Consider the following 17,964-nt stretch of genomic DNA (forward strand, 5'->3'; position numbering starts at 1 on the left):
ACAACAATGGATACTAATCGCAGAGTCGAACACGCCGGACTCCGAGAAACGAAATTTTACGGTTGATGGTGACCCATCAAATTGGGGAATCCGTATAAAAAGAAATCAGAGTATGTGTTTAATTAATGAATATGATAAATTGCCATCATTCAATACAATACTAGCAGATTATAACGATAGTTTTTTTTTTTTTTTTTTTTTTTTTTTTTTAAAGGGGGGGCGTACGCCCATTACGCCCTTACCTGGACCCGCCCCTGGTAAACTTTTACGAAAAAGCAAAAAGCACATTTCGGCAATTTATCCATCTTGTTTACATAAACAAAACGATCCTAAAAGAAAAACCACGCTTCTGATAATCATTTCCTTCGTATTCTTTATTTTATTTATTGTGTCAATAAAGGAGCTATTGTTTGATTTTGATGGGGATGGAGGGGGGACTAACCTGGTTGCAAATGTTTGCCCTTTTTCTTTCTATTTGTTATCTCTGTCCTGGCTTTTTATTTTTCCTTCTATTCGGTCCTGCCTTTTGTTATTTAGTTTATCCTGACTTTTTTTTTACATAAATTGTCATCCTTCCTTCTTTTTTTTTTTTTAACTTTAACCCCCCGTCCTGTCTATTTTTTTTTTACAAATTTCATCCTGATGTCCTGTCCCGCTAGAGCTTGTTGGTTTTTGTGGGTGTTTACTCTTGTCTATGTCTACAAGGTAGAGCCCGCACATGCATTTGTCTCAGATTCCACCCCTCCCCTATGTACCTTGATATAACAAAGTGTTATATGAAGGTATATAGGGAAAAGTTTCTGAGACAAGTGCATGTGCTACAAGGTCGTTTGTTATTTTGTAAAACATGATGAGTCTAGCTTCTTTTTTTCTTGTTGACAGACTTTTCCATCCTAATTTCGTAATCATATTGCTGTCACTTGATCTGTTTCTATGTCTGCTGGTTACAAATCGTGTAGCATGTCTTTGTACTTTTTTTCCATTTTATCAATGTGGTAATGCTAGTACGGGTTCCATGTCGTGACGTATTCCATTTGCGGTCTTACGAATATTTTAAAGGCATGCTCTTTACATGCTTTAACTAATGTGGAGGTTTCGATGGAAAGAACCGAGGTATCGGCTGGCTTTTCCTCTGATGTTGTTACATGTAATATGCTCTAGATAATTTGCAGCCTATAGGTATTTTGTAGATGTTTCATGTCCCATAGTATTATCCGTGAGTTTGTAGTACCGCTTGATTGGATTTGTTTTTGTTATTGTGAGGACGCTGCATTTTTCAGGGTGGAACTCCATTTTCCAAACATTTTTCCATTTCGGCAGTTTGTCTAGGACTTCTTGTAGTTCGTGGCAGTCGTTGTCCGAGGTCGTCTGAGGAAGTGGTTAAGTAGACAACAGCATCATCCGCAAATAGTCTCGCTGTTTATTGTGGACCTTCAGCGTAGGTTGTATATGTAAAAACAAAGAAACTGGGGTCCTAGGACTGATCCTTGGATACTCTAGATTCTAGTTTCATTCTGTCTAATGTTTCGCATTCCAATAAAAATGAACACACGGTTGTATCATGTTGTTCAAATAATGAAATATCCATCAGTATCATCTATATTGTTTCAATGCCCATGGAGACAACACCAAAGAAATAAACTTTGGAAATGCGTACAAAATTCCATGAAAGATAAATAATTAATGACGTCATAAAACGCTATTACTGTCAGACGCTTTGAAAAATGATTTTCTAATATTAAAAAATGATTTTCTAATATTAAAAAATGATTTTCTAATATTAAAAAATGATTTTCTAATATTAAATAATGATTTTCTAATATTAAAAAATGATTTTCTAATATTAGGAAATGATTTTCTAATATTAAAAAAACATTTTCTAATATTAAAAAGTATCTTATTTTTTAATATTAGAAAATGATTTTTTAATATTAGAAAATGATTTCTTAATATTAGAAAATGATTTCTTAATATTAGAAAATGATTTCTTAATATTAGAAAATGATTTTTTAATATTAAAAAATAGCTCTTTTTGTCCACTTTGGCTTGCCATACATGTCAGTGTCCACAACAGTTTTGATATTATAATATTTCTTCATAGACAGAAAAAAATATTACAGTCATTCCTTAAATGCATTCGAAACCTATTAATATAAAGCACTCTTATGTAAAAAAAAAAAAAAAAACCCACAAAGACCGATTAAAAACATTGCCCACTTCCTGCCTAATCGTTTGAATATTACGCACGTGCATGTCAATTAAACCACCGACGGGTCGTTTCCTTTCCTCTACATTGAGGTCTCCTACTGATCTAGATATTTTCTGAATGAAGGATTTTTATTAGATTTATAATATTCCTAGTTTATAGGTAATAATTCTACAATGGCTATGTGCATCGGTTACTGTACATCAATGATGTTTAACAAATATCCAATATACGTCAGGGGGGTTTACGTTTGGTTCTTTTCTTGTGAGAAGGAAAGCAATATACCTTATCTTCATATCTATATTTTTAAATGTAATTATATACAATATGTTAGATTCTGTTCCATTTTATTTTCCTTTGAGGACACAATTAAATAACATTCACTACGAAAATTTGTTCTGCAGATGGACAATATTTCAAAACTGTTGCTGTAAAATGCTGTCCACTTAGGAATAGGAGACAATATTTCATGGCAATGGACATTATTTATTTTCTATTGCCTTCTTATCTGACATTACAAATATTATAAAGTTCTTCATATTTGATTTTACACTTCCTTCTTATTGTTATTCTTTCGTTGTCATTACCATTTGCTGGGAATTTCTTAGAACTTAAATTTCTCTATATTCACTACCATCCATTATTTATTTATTTACATTTGAATATTGATCAATTTCTCATCAATCCTTCATATTTTAATGAAAATTCAAGTATAATAAAACTTTGTAATGACCTTTGTATTACTTCCCTTGGAGGACACAATTTAATAGCAACTACTATGAAAATTTGTCCTGTGAGTGGACACTATTTCATATTGTTAACAGTAAAAATCTGTCCTTTTGATGGACACCATTCCATGGCAATGGACACTATTAAATACCAAATTTCAATGAAAATATGTCCATGTGGACACTTTTTCATAGCACACTATTATGTCTTACACTTGCACGGAAAAAATGTGAAAAAAAGACATAATTTAACGTTGAGCGTGAAATAATTTCTGTCATGAAAGTTGCACGAAAAATAAAGACTTTGATGTGACTGAGTCACTGTCTTCTTGTATATATAAACTCTCCGTTTTACTTGAAATTTCCCAGTGGCGGATCCAGAGGGTGCATAGACTTTGCTTGGACTTTTTTTTTTTTTTTTTTTAGTAAAATGATTAATCAGACTTGACCTCATGAACTTTGCCATTTACCGTGTATCATGTGTATTTAATGCAACAATTCTTTACTTTTCGCTGGTATTCACTGATTGTCAAAGTCATGTGATTCGCTATGGTGGAGTTGACCAGTGCGTCGAAACAACGTCACTCAGCCATTCTGAAATTCAAATTACGGTAAACACATATTGCTTAGGCTGAGGATGAAAATCTATGACACCTTCAAAGCGACAAAGGATTGAGCAGGAACGTAAGGACTAATATTTCACTATCTGGCAGTATCTGGATTGAAAACAATAATACTTGTCCACTTTTTTGCTACAATGTTTTAGGAAAGAAATTTTCCAACAAAATTATTTAGCTTCAAATGAACATTATGATTAAAAACAGGTGATTTTCTTTTGTGGCCAGGGTTTGCATGTCTGACCTGAATGTCTGTTTTGCCGAACTGATATATTAATATATATAGAACACTCTTTTCAAGACCAGACTGCAACCTGCCTGCTGGGTTTGGCCTTTATGTCTCCATTTGTCGACCGTCATTCATAAATTCGTTTTCATTTCAGACTCATTCCTAGCCTTTGGTTGATTTGGAACCAGAGGCGGATTTAGAGGGTTTTTAGGGGGCCGCACCCCCCTTTTGTGAGAAAAATTTGATTGCTTATATGGCTAAGTATTCAGTATAGTGTTGTTAGTGTGTGACAACATGTATGATTTTAAAAGTAGCTGTTTCAATCATAATAACATGATTTTCTGAAAGGAGAATGATTCTAGTTTAGGGTTTTACATGTAAAAAGATAGTTATTTAGTCAGAAAACATAAAATTAGACATATATAGCATGTTGGACAGAGGTTATGTTGGACGTAACAGGACATTGAAAATTGAATATTTTCCTTTTATATGAAGGTTTTGTTAATAAATATATGAATTTTTCTCTGACAGTTCATAAGATCTTCAATTAAAGTATATCATTTTGTTAAATTTTTCAAAAACTAACTTATAAGTTTGAAAAATCTTCAAATATGTCGGACAAACGGGGACACTTTTGGATGAGAATTTGTTCCATTAGCATCATTCAAAGTCAAAAACAAAATCAAAACTATGCTGTTTATACTAATATCTACAGCTGATGTTCCTCAACCAGAGGTAAAATGGTTCATTATTAAATAAATGGATAAAACAAAACCATAAAAAACTGTTGGATGAACAGCGTACAGAATTCATTTGTTGTAGCTGGTGGTTGTTCCACAGGGCAGTAGTACGCGTCTAGTGTGGCTGTTTTTTTATAAAAAGCAGCTGCCGCTGGCTAGCCTACATATGTAAGCGAAGAGAGAGCCGAGTGAGTAAGCCTCTCCTGCCAGTACATAGCCTCTACACTGTCAAGACTTCTACAGTGCCTCCCCGCGACAGCACATGGTAACTGGGGTCTAGCATCTCAGGCTTTACTGTAGAGGATCTTGGAGCAGCAAGGGCCCTAAAGATGCAGAGTGTAGGCCCACCGACGTGTGGACACGCCCTTACTCTCATTAACCTTGCCCCAACTATGGGTAAATAGCCGGTTAGATGAAAATCGTTAACCCAGGAAGGTAATTTATCTAGGAGAAAGAAACTCCAAAATAAAAACGGGCAGATAATGGTTCGTCAGCCTTGGTAGGCAATTTATCTAAAGGAAGGAAACCTCGACGAAAAATCCCTGGCCCTCCAAGCAGGGGGTTTGGCATAGGGCCAACAACCCTATCCTATAAAAAGATTAAAGTTACGGAAACAGCAACAAAGGAATCAAACACAACCGCTTTACGAATAGGCCTTCAAGTAAATAGTATGATTGCCAGTGGTGAAAGCCGCAAGGAAGCTACTGGCAGGAATGAAGTGCTGAGCGCTAAAGCAAAAACCAGAATAGGATTCTGGAATGTACGTACTATGTATGAAACTGGAAAACTCGCACAGGTCACATCAGAAATGAGGCGATATAACTTGCACATTTTGGGAGTCAGTGAATGCAGATGGACAGGTTCTGGTAAAATGAAAACTGACACAGGTGAAACAGTTCTTTACTCAGGCAGAGAAGACAACCATCATTTTGAAGGAGTAGCCATCATTCTCAAGAAAGGCACTGAGAAGGTACTTATTGAATGGAAACCTGTTAATAGTAGACTGATAACAGCAAAATTGAAAGGAGTACACACCAACATGACCCTTATACAATGCTATGCACCAACAAATGACAGTGATGAAGCTGCAAAAGACACCTTTTACGAGCAACTTCAAGCAGAAGTGAGATTAGTACCACGTCATGATCTTCTAGTGGTGATGGGTGATTTGAATGCCAAAGTGGGAAACAACAACACTGATATGGACAGAATAATAGGTGAACATGGATGTGGTACTATAAATGATAATGGAGAAAGATTAGTAGAATTGTGTGCAGCATACAACCTGGTTGTAGGAGGAACACTCTTTCCACATCAAGATATTCATAAGTTAACATGGTGTTCTCCAAATGGAAGGGATAAGAACCAGATCGACCACCTTATGATAAATGGTACATGGAGACGTTCATTACTAGATGTCAAAGTTAAGAGGGGAGCAGATGTTGGCAGTGACCATCACCTTGTTACTGCAAATATTAAAATGAAATTGAGAAGTACAGGACGTAAAACACTTGTTCCTACACGTTATGATATTGAAAAACTACAAGATCATAAAGTAAAGAATGCAGTCATCCTTCAATTGAAGAATAAGTTTCAAGCTTTAACAGATAATCCTGACATAGTTCCATCAGAAACAACAGAAGTCAACACAAAATGGGATCAAATTAGAACAATATATGAAACAACTAGCCAGGACTGTCTTGGTTTTAAGCAGGGCAAAAAGATGAAGAAATGGATAACACCAGGTACTTGGAAGGTTATAGAAGAAAGACGCCATATGAATAAGAAAATACTGGACACAAAATCAGAAAGGCTACAAGAGAGACACAAAGCAGCCTATAGAGTTTTAGACAAAAATGTTAAGCGAATGGCTAGAGCAGACAAAAGAGCTTACATGGAAGACCTTGCTAAACAAGCAGAAGAAGCAGCTGAAAAGGGTGAACAGGGAAAAATTTACAAGATAACAAGAGAAATCTGTGGTAAATTTCGAAGCAATAATGATGTCCATATAAAAGACAAAAATGGAAGGCTATTGACAACAGAAAACGAGCAAAAAGCCAGATGGGCAGAACACTTTCAAGAAGTACTCAACAGACCAGCTCCAGATGAAGAAGCAATTATAATTGAGGCACTTGAAGATTTGGAAATAAATACCAACTTACCAGAAAGACAGGAAATAATAACAGCAATAAAAGCATTAAAAAATGGGAAATCACCAGGGCAGGACAATCTAAATGCAGAACTTTTCAAAGTCGACCCAGAACTTGCAGCTGAAATTCTTCAATCTCTATTTACTTCAATATGGAAAGGAAAAATTATACCTGACGATTGGACAAAAGGCATAATAATAAAGTTAGCAAAGAAAGGAGCTCTAAGTGATTGCAACAACTGGCGAGGTATAACTCTATTGTCAATCCCAAGTAAGATCATGGCCAAAATTTTTATCCAAAGAATAATAGATGCAGTTGATAAACAGCTAAGAGAGGAACAAGCAGGATTCCGTAAAGGTAGAGGATGCATAGATCAAATCTTTGCTTTACGCAACATCATTGAACAATGTACAGAATGGCAAAGGCAGCTTTACATCAACTTTGTGGATTTTCAGAAGGCTTTTGACAGTATCAACAGAAAGACCTTGTGGCGAATACTCAGATCATATGGAATTCCAAAAGAAATAATTGAGCTCATTAAAAGTTTCTACAACAATTTCACTTGCAGTGTAGGGCAAAGCAACATCTGGTTTGAGGTAAAAACAGGAGTTAGACAAGGCTGTGTGATGTCTTCCCTTCTTTTCAATGTCGTCATTGACTGGGTAATGAGAAAAACAACGGAAGATTCTCCAAGAGGAATAAGATGGAACCTTTCAGCAACATTAGAAGATCTTGATTTTGCTGATGATCTTGCTCTTCTATCTCATACCCACCACCATTTACAAGAGAAGACAAACCGCCTTAACACTTTTGCTAGTCAAGTTGGACTTAAAATCAGCCAAACCAAAACTGAAGTCATGACGCTTAACATCAATAACCCAACTCCTATCCTAGTAGATGGAAAAGATCTCCCCATCACAGAAACATTTACATACCTAGGAAGTACAATAAGAAACGATGGAGGTGCAGGAAATGACATAATGAACAGATTGAACAAAGCCAGGAATATATTTAGATCACTTAACAATGTATGGAAATCATCCCAGTATAGTAAGAAGACCAAACTAAAACTGTACCAGAGTTGTGTACTATCTACTCTGTTATATGGATCAGAATGCTGGAGGATGACAGAGGTCGATCAAAACAAACTGTCGGTTTTCCATACCAAAAGCTTAAGAAGAATCCTGCGCATTTTCTGGCCAAACAAAATATCTAATGAAGATCTTCTAAACCAGTGTCAGCAAAATAGCATGGGTACAATTTTAGTGAAAAGGCGTTGGAAATGGATTGGACATGTCATCAGAAGAGATAGTAATTCCATCACTAGAACAGCATTACATTGGACTCCAGAAGGAAGGCGTAAGCGAGGAAGACCAAAAAACACATGGAGGCGTACTGTAGAAGGAGAACTGAAAACCATGAACAAAACATGGGGAACAGTAGAAAAGATGGCCAAAGACAGACAGAAATGGAGAACCTTTGTTGCTGCCCTACATGCCGATGGCATACCGGGCAGTAAGTAAGTAAGTAAGGACAAACATAGGACAGATTATATTCCCTGTCGGACAAAGATAGGACAGAATTCATTATTTTACTGATCCTAATGGCAATTTAAAAATGGGCACCTCTTAAGAAGAGACGAGGAAGGGTGTGAGAACTATTTTTAAATTTATGTGGACTAATTAGTTGTTAACAAGTTTCTTTTTACTTTTAAAAAGCTGTTACTTCCGACATTAGAAGATTTTGTCCTAAGGTTCGTCCAACAGAACATTATCGGACTCTTGTTACGTCCTAATTTTCAAAATTATGTCAAATTTAGACTGTCAACAGTTTAAAACCTATTTATTTTTCATATATATGGTAGTATTTAAGGTTAAGTTATTGTCAAAGTGGAAGCAAATTGATTCCGTGACTTGTGGTAGCCATTGTAGAGAATATCTTGGACGTAACATTAATTGGGATGTAACTTCCATCTCTTGGTTGGACAGAAAGAGCGTTCACCCCTTCGATGTCGTTGACCTCGAGTAAAAAGGAACAGTTGACAGCAATACCGTATGCGCATCGCGATTGTCGTAAAATTTGTTGTCATAAACATTAAAAAAAACTTAAACTGAGTTGGCAACTTGCAAATGAAAATTGAAATTTTCGCCCGTTACGGTTGGACAGATTTTTCAAGAGTAAACTTTAATGACAATTCCTGAAAAAAAATAAAACTTTCTGCTGTAACTTCATGATGAATTATCACATTTTAGTTAATAAGCTCAAGCCTCAAGATATTTTGTGCATATAATTGCCCTCTATTGTTACATAACTTTTATTTCATTTTCACTTAGGAAGAAGACAGAAAATGTTAGTCCGACAACGTGACCATTTAAAATTGTTTTTAATCCTTATTTTTCGAAGATTTTTCATATTTTAATGTCCTAAACCTTGCCAAACCTATTGTATTACCTAAAAATCCATTTTACCTAGTTGCCATTCATAAAAAAAGGTTTATGGGCCATTTTAAAAAAAATAAGGCAAAAGTGTGACATGGGGGGTCCAATTTCAAACTCAATATTTTGTATTTCTTTTTGTCTTACCCTATTACCGATACTTTAAATTTTATAATTCCAAAGTTTCAGGCAGAATGAAACAGACACATTGAATAATCTTAAATTTTAATAACATACATCTCAAAAAATTTGAACAGAAACCATCCTACTTATAAACAAGTTTGGTAATAAAACAGTTAAGAAAACATTGCTCAAACCTTTTCCAAATGAAAGTCAATAGAAAAAGAAAAATTTTAAAACCAAAATTTCCATCTTTTCTGCTAAATCATATAATAACAATCAAATTGAATAGCTTAATTTGAAAAAAATAATAATAACTAGTGATTGAAGTTTTTGCCAATAAAAAGAATCTTAATATATTTCAGTTAAAATAGTAAACATTGAAAGCCCTAAGTTTTTGTGATCATTTGCAAAAAAACTCAAATGCTTATGAATGATCTCGTCTAGAAGGCCCTTTCTTCTTGGTGTAGCATTTTTTATGATGTGTTTCAAAGTACTCGTCCAAGCATTTGGGTTTTGTGGCAGTTGTTTTCTTGTGTGTTGTGCAGGTTTTCTCACTGTAGATCTGGAATCTGACACAGTCACAGATCTGTTCTCATTTGAATTTTTGAGCTGTTTTTGTTCGATTCTAAGTCCTTCTTCAGCCCAACTTCTTTTTTATCTTTTTTCCTTTTTTTCTACTGTTTCTCTGCCACTGCCTTTGTTTTTCTTTTTGGAATTTCTTCTTTCTTTAAGCCTTTTTTTGTTAGCTTGGTTTTATAGGTTTTTATTTTGTTAAAGATGGTCCAACTTCCTCTGATCATCTTTTAATTTCAGATTCAGCCAGTATTTGCGAGTTCTAGATCTCTCTTTCGAAGTCTCTTTCTTTGATTGATTTCTTCTAGAGAGTTTTGCCCTGCTTATTTCAGCAAATCTAGTAGATGTTTAAAGGAATGGAAGTTTTACCAAAAGTTTCTTCATTTTACTAGCTGTCTTTCAATTATCTGTCCTAAAAATAAAGCTAATTTTCATATTTTTCTTAAATTGTTAAATTCATGTCAGGAGTGTGACGAATTACATCTGAATGGTTAATCCTTGAAACATCTTTAAATATACCATTTTAAATCAAAATAATTGTTCTATTTTGTACAAAATTCATTTCCTCACTTTCCTATATGATATTATAGTTGTACACACTTATTTTCTTTGATAAATTTGCATTACTGTGCACAAAAAATAGAAAAATTACTAATTAAAACTTATTGTGCCAAAACAATCATGATAAATAACACATTTAAGAGGTAAATGATAGGAATATAACTTGGTTTTTAACATTTCTAACACAAAGAAACTTGTGGAACTTGTCCTTGTGAAATTATGAATTGACAGAAAATGTCTTAAAAAAAAACGTCACACTCCTGACATATATAATGCACTCCCACATCTATGATGTAAACATATCACAGTTGTAATAAAATTTTTTCTTCTCTTTGGAATAGCCACTTCTGAAAAATAAAGAAGAAGAAAATATTTAAGTCCTATGTATTCTTTGGTAGATGTTTAAAGACAGTTGTCACACTCCTGACATTTTTGGGTGCTTCTCTTTGGTGTCCATTAAAACAATAAAATATGTGATTTAGAGCACCAACATACCCTTAATTATAGTGCTAATATACCAATACAAACTTATTTCACATACTGACATTATTGGACTTTAAAACATGGTTACAAGGAAGCTTTAATTTTAAAAGTGTCATTTTTTGAAAGACTTTATTTTTTGTACATACCTTCACAATAAAGGTCAGTGTTTACTCATTTTAAAATTTTATTGGACAAAATTACAAAAATATTTAAGACTAATAATGTAGCAACTACCAGAAATATTTCAGTATAGCATAAAAACGATCCACTTTTTTCAATACTACTTTGAAAATTTCTAATTTTTTAAATGTCACGCTAAAAGCGTCACACTCCTGACAAAAATGGCCTGTTTTTAAAACATTTCTCTGAAGTGGTTTGAGATATCTTCATGAAACTTGGCAGCAAGCTAGTCCTGACTATCCTGCATTTTATAACACCTGTGTTATAATTCTAAACTTAACTAATATAAAAATATACCACAAAAAGTAAAAATCCTCATTGTTTTTGAAATGGCCCTTATAAAACAATTTTGATTTTGGGTCATTCGACCATGTCACAAATTAAGCATGCAAAAAATAGGGAATTCAACACTTCATTTATAAAATACTTTATTCAACAATAAACTTTTCATATGAAACTGTTTATATTATCTCTTCATTATACAGTGGATTGATTAGCTACCTGCATTAAAACTCAAAATAATTTAAAATATGAAAAAAATGCATTTTTCTGGGATACACATTGAGACAGCACTTTACTGAATACTTAGCCATATAGGTAATCACGGAAGCATGACTGGAGTGGGCCCCCTCTAACGCAGTCAGTGTGCCCAATCTTCTGAAAATTTCTGGATCCGCCACTGGGAACCCCTCACTTCCCTTAATTTTGATGAGTGTAATATATATCAACAATACATTTGTATAAACATTGCTTGTTTGTCTTTTTAACATGTTTAACTCGTGTCGGTCGTATTGTAAATTTCATTTAATAGCCCAGCTTATATCTTGTTTACAACAAGAAATCTGTGAGGTTATGATAGACAATTGAAAGGGAGAATACAGCATCAAAAAAGTTCAACCCTTACACTTTACAGCAACTATAAAATATACATTCCCCACGCCAGGAACCGTTTAAAAAGTGCATATATATTACACTTATTTTATGATTTTTAGGCCAAAAAAGGTCCTAAAAAATTTTCGCCTCGTTTCGCTCGGCATTCTTTAAAAACTTCGCCCACCCTTTCCAAAATCCTGCATCCCCCCTGATTCACGATTTAGTATACACATTTATGACATGTATGATATAAATGGTTTACGGCTTTTAAAAAAGTATTTCTTGACAATCTGCCAAGTATTTGAATTTTATTTGAAAAAATACAGAGCACGCAAAATAAGCCTTTGAAAATCACGATGCACGTAAAATTAAATAAGCAGAACAAGTTGAACGACTTACGAGGCACCTGTTTTGCACGACTGAACGTCAAATAAAAAAGTAAAAACACGTTAAACGTGAAATAAAAAACGGCGATCACGTTGCACGAAAATAACCCTTTACCACCCTCATTGACATTCCATTGAAAAAAGAGGTATAAAGAATAAAGAATGATACAAACGGAAAATACTACCGGTATACAAGTCTGTGTCATACACTATAAGGGCTACTTAAAAAGACTGCTTATGATACCATATCTATTCCGGTTATATTATTAAAAATGACCATTTCATGTTTATAATAGTTGCAGTTTTAATTATGGTCTTAATGTAGTAACATATATGCTGGAGATTTGGAATGCTTTTAATTATTTCGGGATCAAACACTATTACAGGAACATACAAAAAGTGATAAGGTATAAAATATTTAATATAAATCTTAGCTTAATCTGTAGACTGGACAGATGTTTATAATCTGCTGTTTCACCATTCTCAAATTCAGCAGTGCAAAAAAAATTTTCAAGCAGGTGACAGCATAATTTTTTTTTCAGCTACAGTGCAAAATATAATTTTTTTTTCGGTCAGCTAGGCCATCAAAATTTTTTTTCTTCAAAAAAATCCCCCCCCCCCCAACAGAAATGGTTGTTGCCTAAAGAGTTCAAATCTAGATCCTGAATCTTTGATTTTTTTTCATATTTGGTTTTGATCAATAAGTTTTCATAGTTATTAGAAAAATTAAAATTTGACAATTAATATCAACAATTCTGTAAAAGATATTAGTATTCAAATGTAAGGTAGCTAGAAACACAGTTGCAATTATTCTATATAATACTACTAAAAACATTTTATTTCCCCCATTTTTTAGCTATAATTATGAAATCTTCAGGCGAAACAACACTATTTTGCTATCTAGTTGGAACCCCCCCCCCCCCTTTTTTTTTTTTTGACAATAAATGCATTTGAATGGGGACATGTAGTTGGAACGTCCTCCCCCTTTTTAAAATGGCTGGATTCGCCCCTGCTGTATTACTTGCAAAGTTAACGTTACGCAGGGGCAGATCCAGCCATTTTAAAAAGGGGGGTTCCTAACCCAGGACAAAAAGGGGGTGGGGGGGGGTGTGTTCCAACTACATGTCCTCATTCAAATGCATTAATTGTCAAAAAAAAAGGGAGGTCCAACCCCCGGAACCTTTCCCCCTGGATCCACCACTGTCACTGCACCCAAATTTCATCCTTCATACAAAAAAAAGCAGTGAAAATCTTCAAAAATTTCTGAGAGACAAAATGTTTTGTATAAATACAATTTTCCATTATGCACATCTTTCAATATTATAGTACTATTAGGGTACCCTCTTGTTATTACTAGTATGTATGTCTGTCTTACATGTATAATCTTAGTGGGCGTGCACTGTTTCTTTACCGACTACAGGGCAAGAAATGATATCTATTCCCATTACATTGTACTACATGCTTTTAATTCTAGAGAGGTATTTTCATCTCTAAAATATATTGTTGCTTTGATTTTCAGAGAGAAAACCTCAAGTTTTGTTCAAAAAGCCCATAAACTGAAAAGTTTGGTAAATAACTAAGCTAGTTAAGAGTAATGTACCAACCATTCATCTTGTGTATGTTGGGAGCATTGTTTGATACTATTCATATGCTCTTCTTTTAATAATACAACAGTACTGCTTGTGTTCACTCACTCATTATCTTTTGGGAATCTACTTGGTTTGTTGTCTCCCTTTTCCCGTATAGGCTAAGTTTTATTGCCATGTATTGTAATTTCAAATAATTTAATTTTGGATATAACATGTCTTCTGATTGGCTGGCGTTGTTTTGTTTATCAGCTCATAGGCATAATTTTTTCATTTGACCGTGACTTGTTTTTCCATGGTTTACTCTGGTTTAAAATGGAATTTAGAATTAAATTATGAGAAATGACAACTTAATATTTTTTTCTGTCTATTCGAAATAACATAAAAAATGTAGTCCACACTTTAACATAACCTGCTACACAGAGGTTATTCAATGTGCACCACATTTTTGAGGTTATTTCTTCATAGACAGAAAAAATACTACAGTCATTCCTTAAATACATGAAATAGTTCAATAAAAAAAATCATTACAATTATTCGTACACTTTAATATAAACTGTAAATGTACTGCTTCTCATCAAATGCGTTATAAAAAAATGTTGTTACATTTGTATGCTGGCCTGTAATTATTTTAAATGAGAAATTGAATACCTGGAGACGATTTTCTTGAACATGCTTGAAATATTTGCCACTGTATTTTAAGCAACAATCAATAAATCATTGTTTAATCATACTGTTACCTTGCACATGTTGCAGTACAATTAATTTGTATAAACAATTTAAGTACTTCAAGTTCAAAGAAAATATATAGTGATAGGGAAAAGCAACTTGTAGACATTTTCTTTAGATATGTCTCAGTCTGTGCAATTTTGTACCTGAAAAATCATATGACATTTAGTAGCCCTTTCTTATTGGTCTTAATGAACATGATGACAGTGAAAAACTCATAAATTATTTGTTTGTCAAAATTTATAGAAATTGACAACCACTGAACAGAACTACCGTAATTGCTTAATAAAAATAAGGAGATGTGGTAAGATTGCCATTTAGACAACTACAAAAAATGTAACCTAAACCACCAAAGTTTAAATGATGTGATTGTAAGCAATTATTTCTAACCTTATGGCCTTTTCAACAATGAGAAAAACCCATTCGTATAGTCTGCTATAAACATGTTAAAAGGCTCCAACATGAAAGATATGAAACGGTTAAATTGAGAAAATTAACGGCATAATTCATTACAAAACAATTTACTATAAACCAATATGACAAACATGAACCCTGACAACCACTGAACTACGGGCACTTAAAGAGTGTGACGCCAACATGGTTAAACATATTTGTGAGCACTCAACCCTCCTCTAACCTGGGACAGTGACTGGTGTAACAGCAAAACATAAAACAAACTGTAAAATCAGTTTGAAAAGGTTTAATTTGATTCAATAGTCCAGTCAATCTAGCATAAATTTTACCCTAACCTGAAAGTAGTTGCAACAGAAGATTTTTAAGTTTTAATCTTTAGCATTATACCCCAAATATACACAGAAAAAAGTCCCATAAAATCTTATTTGAGGAAGACCAAAAAAAATCACAATTTAAAATTCCTATGGAGATTTGCATTGAAAAGGGAGATAACTCTTGCAAAAAAGGCAGAAATATCAATAAAAATTGATACAATATTGTAACTTTTCCACTTCTATTCGTCAGAATGTATTGATTCTTGATTTTTTTAGCAGTCTTTAGGATATAACAAACAACTCTTAAGGTGTTTTCATATCTTTTATCAAGCTATAATCTAGATTTAGTAATTCATTAGTTAACCATTTATTGAATTTTTCAACATGTCAAGGTAAAGAATCTCAAATTTAATTTAATTTAATTAAAAGTAATTGAGCATGTATTATTCTTTTTTAGGTTTAAAGTTTCTTTAGACAAGTTAGATGCTGAAAAAATATAATATATAGCTATAAACAATACCAAATTTTCACAATATTTTTTCAAAATGGTCACAAAGCTTCAAATTTGCAATTTATTTAATGAAAAATGCACAAAAAAAATAAAACTACCCATAGCACTTCGGTTGTGTACATTTCATGAGCAGAAAATTTTATAATTTAGTCAAATATCAACTTATAACCACATCAAAGTATCATTCTTTACATTTAAATTTCAAGAAAATCAACCAAAAACTGACCAAAAAAGACTCATTTTTGCTGAGTTATCTCCCCTTCCAAAAAAATGCTGATATTGAGTTTTCCTCAAGTTAGATTTTATGGGACTTTTTTCTGTGTATATTAAGGGCATAATGCTATAGATTAGAACTCAAACATTTTTTGTTGCAATTCGTTTGAGGTTAAATCTTAGTTTGACCGGACTACAAAGCAATAAAACATTATGAAATAACATCAAACAAAAACACAGACCAGAAGTGGCAGCATGTCAGGTTATGTATCCATCCCTCATTTCTAACAACATGTATGCTTCAGCCTCCCTGCCTTAAATTACAATTCTTACCAAAGGTTGTGGTTCTCTCAGGGCATTCTGTCTGCCTCCACCAATAAAATCTTACTACCACAAATAGCACAATAGTGTTGAAAGTGGTTTTAAACACAAATCAATCAATCAAATCACAAAATTGTGCAAGCTGGGTCCTTTCTAACTGTGTAATTTTTTTAATTTTTTTAAAAGTTCTACATTTATATTTTTCAGATATGGCAACTGGAGGACACTTGCTATGTGATATTTGTAATCAACAAGATATAACCACTGATGCTGTGGAATATTGCCCAGAATGTGAGGAAAATCTTTGCCAGAAATGCACAGGTCATCACAAAGTTGCCAAACTAAGTCGAAAACATGAGACTGTAGCACTTGAAAATTTAGCAAAGTTGCCAAAGTTTGTGAACGCAATCTCAAGCAATTGCAACGACCATTACGAAAAAATTGAATATTTCTGTAATACACATAGCACTAGTTGTTGTGTAGAATGTCTTCAAGATACACATAAAAAGTGTCATAATTTAACACCAATTCAAAAAGTTATCAAAAATGTGAAATCATCTCCAATGTTCTGTGACCAAGAGAGCATATTATCAGACTTGCTACAAAATATAGACGAAATTTTAGAAGATAGGCGTAAAAATATTGGAGCGCTACAAGAACAAGAGGCCCAGTTTAAAATAGCTATACAATGTGTAAGAGAGGCTGCAAATGAATATTTAGATAATCTAGAAACAGCCTTAAGGAACACAATGCAGCAATCCTTCAACCAGAAGAAAACTGAGATTGAAAATTTAGTAAAGGATTTGGAGAAACGAAAAAAGAAAATAACTGAAATGAAAGAAAATGTTGACTTGATTAAAAGTATTGCATCAGATTTCCAATCTTTTATTGCCATTCGTCAAACAGCTGAAGAAGTTCATACGGAAGAAGTGGAGTTAATGCACTTAGTCAAGGATGATAAATTTAAATCAGTAGAAATAAGAATGATTCCAACAGAGTTTGATTTGTTAACAGATCATTTTGATTCAATTGGGAAAGTTCAGATAATATCAAGTCCTTGCAAGATCACAATGAAGAATAGTAAAATTCAAGAAGCACAGCTTAGTCATGTTAGTGGAGCGTCCCTTGTTCCAATAAATGTTGAAAAAATAAAACTTAAAAAGAATACAGAGTTCTCCCTGGATGAAGTCATAAAGGACTTCTGTGCCCTGAATTTGGCTCCACAATCCAGCCATATTCGTGCTCTTATAAAACACAGACGTCGACCATTTTTGGTTAGAGATTGCATTTCTGAAAATGGAAATATGCTTATTTTAGATTGCCATTTTAGCATGGTTTTCTGTCTTACTAGTGATGCCATTCATATAAGACTAGTTAATGTCTGTCCTTTAAGTTTTATCCCTGGAGGAATCATTAGCTTGAGCCCTCCCTTGCAATTATAACAGAACAGAAGAGGAAACGCTTTCATTTCATAACCATAAAAAATGCTGAGATTTGGAAGACAGTGGAATGTGAAACAGTTATGTTGTCAGTATCTTACAAATTTCCTGATTTGCTTGTTCAGAATGGTTCTGGTGGCTTTTCTCAAGTTA

At 33.5% G+C, this 17,964-nt stretch overlaps 2 protein-coding genes across 2 annotated transcripts; both read left to right on the forward strand.

Moving 5' to 3' along the window:
• The first annotated feature begins 2,282 nt into the window (after positions 1-2,282).
• On the forward strand, positions 2,283-17,964 carry LOC143076281 (uncharacterized). Its single transcript, XM_076252013.1, has 2 exons — positions 2,283-2,368; positions 16,580-17,964. The coding sequence occupies exon 2, from the start codon at positions 16,582-16,584 to the stop codon at positions 17,812-17,814; it is 1,233 nt and encodes a 410-aa protein (XP_076108128.1). The 5' UTR covers positions 2,283-2,368; positions 16,580-16,581; the 3' UTR covers positions 17,815-17,964.
• Positions 5,329-10,067, forward strand: LOC143074119 (uncharacterized). Its single transcript, XM_076249665.1, has 2 exons — positions 5,329-6,916; positions 10,042-10,067. Exons 1-2 carry the CDS (start codon positions 5,329-5,331, stop codon positions 10,065-10,067), a joined length of 1,614 nt encoding a protein of 537 aa, XP_076105780.1.

Source organism: Mytilus galloprovincialis, chromosome 5, assembly GCF_965363235.1.
Source record: "Mytilus galloprovincialis chromosome 5, xbMytGall1.hap1.1, whole genome shotgun sequence".
In the NCBI taxonomy this organism is placed as follows: domain Eukaryota; kingdom Metazoa; phylum Mollusca; class Bivalvia; order Mytilida; family Mytilidae; genus Mytilus; species Mytilus galloprovincialis.

Coding starts and splice junctions, on each gene's coding strand:
- LOC143076281 (XM_076252013.1), top strand. CDS start 16,582: ATGGCAACTGGAGGACACTTGCTATGTGATATTTGTAATCAACAAGAT.
- LOC143074119 (XM_076249665.1), top strand. CDS start 5,329: ATGAGGCGATATAACTTGCACATTTTGGGAGTCAGTGAATGCAGATGG. Junction 6,917..10,041: donor TGATTGCAACAACTGGCGAG/GTATAACTCTAT, acceptor TTTTAATTTCAG/ATTCAGCCAGTATTTGCGAG.